General features: G+C 37.7%; 1 protein-coding gene across 1 annotated transcript; it reads right to left on the minus strand.

Annotated features, from left to right (window-relative positions):
* Positions 1-311: 311 nt before the first annotated feature.
* LOC141819074 (DNA-directed RNA polymerase I subunit 2-like) lies at positions 312-3,535 on the minus strand (the record flags this gene model as incomplete). Its single annotated transcript, XM_074706445.1, has 6 exons — positions 312-461; positions 1,390-1,782; positions 2,027-2,284; positions 2,483-2,695; positions 3,196-3,339; positions 3,410-3,535. Coding segments are annotated over 6 exons (1,284 nt in total), but the record flags the coding sequence as incomplete, so codon positions are not given.
* Between the last annotated feature and the right edge of the window lie 222 nt (positions 3,536-3,757).

The raw sequence follows: 3,757 nt of genomic DNA on the forward strand, positions 1-3,757 counted from the left end.
AAGGGCACAAGGGTACTAGGCAAGGGCGGGGCTTTCCGTCCGATATCCTAGTTTTTGTATTTCCAATGTTAAACACTGGATGGCGCCACCATATCACTATAATTTTGTCTTGTGCCTAAATTATCGTCTATGTTAGTTGTTCCTCAAATTCATGGTATAAACTCGAGAAGATTGCTTATGTTATTTAACTGCAACACTTACGTTATTTACTGTATTATCTCTTGCTTTGTCGTATTGTTTTGTGCACAAGACTACTCATTTTGATAACCTCACCGACCTCCATTCCAAGAATGTTGCATTGGTCTCACACCCTACGAAGATGGAGTTGAACTGCTTGCAATGTTATCACTTCCACTGCATTTGATCCATGCTACCTGCCCGCTCTGCAAGTACAACATTCTCAAGGACAGCGACATTGTTTGATCGACAGTGATTGTCACCATCATCCCATTGTACATGTCCTGTTGTACATGTTGAAATACACAGAAAAGGTTAAGTTAGCACGACCCACCATCCCGAAATGCAATAGCTTGGACAAGTGCTTGGTTTGAGAAAATCTATGGGTTTATACTCTCCAGGTATGCCCTTGTTGTGGGTTCCCTGTTTGATCTAACATTAGAAAAGGGGAAACAAGACCAAAAATAACATTGTGAACTTTGGATCCTTTTAAAATTGCACTTACAGATGGCTCGATCTCATCATTATCGACTGCATATTTTATGGTTAAGGAATATAATTATTTTTTGTTTGTTATGAAAGCTTTAATTGTTATGGATTGAATCAGTTTTGATGTAAATAATTCATCTTTGCCTTCATCTATCCATATTTGTTGTCACTAATTTTGTGTAGTTTTTCTCCACAATGGTCTTTAGTTCAAATGAATCCCTGTATTATCAAAAATGGAATATTAAATTCCACCAAAAGTTATATTCCATTGTTTCCATTGCTTTATTATTTGTAGAATCCATCATTGGCTAAGATAAAACCAGACAGATGAACCCATATATCCATTTCTTTCGATTGTTTAATAGACTTCAATCAAAAAACACAACAGAAAATTATCCATCCCTTAAATGATCTTGTATAAATAAATCATTTGTTTTAAGATACCATTTCATTGGAAAACAAAAATTCTCAACTAAACAACCATAACAAAATTTAAACCTGGAGAAAGAACAAAACTGTCATCTGAGTGATTTACAAATTGGATCTCTACAGAAGGAACCTAACCCCAACTCCTTGCCTATTGTGCTTCGTGTTAAAGTACTTGGGTTATATGCGGGACCATCGAACAAGCAAACACTGACTTAGCCTAGAGATAAGAGAACATGTTCCAAAGTGCTCTCCAAGTATTTTGAGAATGTGTTATTAGCTTGCTTGGCTCCTCACCCGAAGCTCCAATTTTACGCCCATGGCTGTTAATTCTGATGCCAAATACTTGAACACGTGAGGCATTGCCACAGTTTGCATTCCTTTGGCAGTTTTGCAAGCTTGGCATGTATAGCTCTTGGAAGTTCTAGCAGGCGGGAGACCGTGGATTTCACGCGCCACCAACTTCTTTGTGGGTTGTATAATGGTGGCAGTGAGTACACTGCCACAGTAGGAGCAGACATCAGCTACGTGGTAATCAGAGCAGGAATGGAGCCTGTCATGTAAAAGGTAGGCTGCTCCATGGGCAAGAACTGCATCGCGTTCCATTTCTCCAAACCGAATACCTCCGCCTCGTTTCCTTCCTCCGATGGGTTGTCTGGTGATCTGATCCACAGTTCCGGTAGAGCGCACCTGAGTCATTAATACAAGTTAATCCAGTTCGGCAGAAAGATCACAAACTATCACTATCATTATATGTAAAGGTTGGATTCTAATTTACTGCACTGTTCCACTTAATGATTTACATGTAGGGATAATTTACACAAGGAATAGAACTTGCCTATAATAAGATTATTATACCAACATAAGAGCCACGTAGTATTTTTCTATTGCAGAGCCAAATTTTGCGAATAAACAGGAAATGGAGAAAGATCACCTGAAATTTGTCAGAAACCATGTGGCGGAGCCGCTGGTAATAAACAGGCCCTATAAAAATCTCACAAGACAACTCTGTTCCATAAACTCCACTGTGCAGTACCTCTACTCCATGGTGGTTGAAACCGTAAGCAGTCAGCATCGCACCTAGTTCATCAACCACTGAGCTAGATTTGGATTTCTCAGCTTCACCTTCTTCATTGCAATTTGATCTAGGGAAAGGAGTTGCATCAATGAATTTCCCATGCAGGCTTCCTCCCTGCAAAGGTTGGCAAAGAAACTGAAATGCCACTAAGACTTGCCATAGGATAAAAAAGATTCCAAACGCGAGTTTTGAAACTGAAATGCCTAGGTGCATTGATGACCAGTTTCCTAATCAAAACCAGGTTTACTTAGATAAAACACACCTCTACTGTAATAAGCAAAAGAGTAAAACAACAAAGAACTAAAGAGTGACCTGAGCTGCAATTGACTCCAAAAGCATTCCAATAGTCATTCGTGAAGGAAATGCATGAGGATTAATTATTAAATCTGGTCGCATCCCAGTAACTGCAGAAAATGGCATGTCAATATCAGGCCATAGCTTAGAGCAAACACCCTTCTGCCCATGCCGGCTGCTAAACTTATCACCAATAATAGGATATCTGGTGCGTCGAGTACAAATGTTAACCTGGAAAGGTTAATTATTGCAATAAGCATTTTTATTCACCATTTGAAGCCTAAGCAAAAATTAACTAGCAGTGCACATAATGAACAATGGAAAAGGTTTTGTTTCAAAAGAATGTTAGTGTTGTTTATTACAGGTTTTCCATGTTCACTTGTATATTCATCCAAGAAATGTGGAAGAGATTGATTTCACAACTTGGTTTATGCTTTCTCATAATTTAATTACCATAAACATCAAGGATGAAATTTAGATGGGATTGATTTACATAAATTAAGGATCTTGCATGTTGCAATTTAGATGCCTAATTAACTAATTCCAAAAACATTCACAATCTTATTGATTATCATTGTACATTATTATCCTTTATCATTATCACAGGCACACTGGAAAATTATAAAGACCTAAATCTGTGATTGTGATGCATCAAAAATTTTCAATTTCACAAAACAAACCTGAAGATATATTTTGTGTTAGAAATAGTGAAATAACAAGATGAATCAAACCTTTTGCAGGTAGTTCTTTGAGCCAGTACCATCAACAGAAACATAGTCAATGATGGCATCTTCTGAACCTTTCAAATGAGTTGGTTTCGTTGTGCTTGTTAAGGTATTGTGTGTGCTATATAATGGCTCACCCGGATGTACTATCTGCAAAAATGTGTTTGATGTTTTACTATTATAGCCAACAAACATAGATGTATTACTTAAGTGAAATAACCTGTCCAACGTAAGGTAGGCCATCTGAGTCAATTGAAAACATCATGTTTCTATCAGTGTTGCTCCTAGCAAATATTTCTTGGATCCGGTCTGACTCATGCTTCTTTGCCAAGTCAATTGATTCTGTCTGCATAAAAAAAAATGGTGGTGAATTATAGATGAAAACATGCAGAAAGAAAAGTAACCGTAATAAAGCAAAAGTCAATGATCATGCTGTGCATATGCAAGTCCACTCTCGAACACATGCACAAGGGAAAAAAAAATTTCAGGAAGCAAACTATTTTTATTGTAATATGAAACTTCTATAGGGCCTTCAGCATTTCCTCAATAGCAGCTGCAGGGAGCCAAG

This window comes from Curcuma longa, unplaced genomic scaffold (genome assembly GCF_044706935.1).
Source record: "Curcuma longa cultivar G26 ecotype Majalengka, Jawa Barat unplaced genomic scaffold, ITB_CL_G26_1.1 contig_27657, whole genome shotgun sequence".
NCBI lineage: Eukaryota > Viridiplantae > Streptophyta > Magnoliopsida > Zingiberales > Zingiberaceae > Curcuma > Curcuma longa.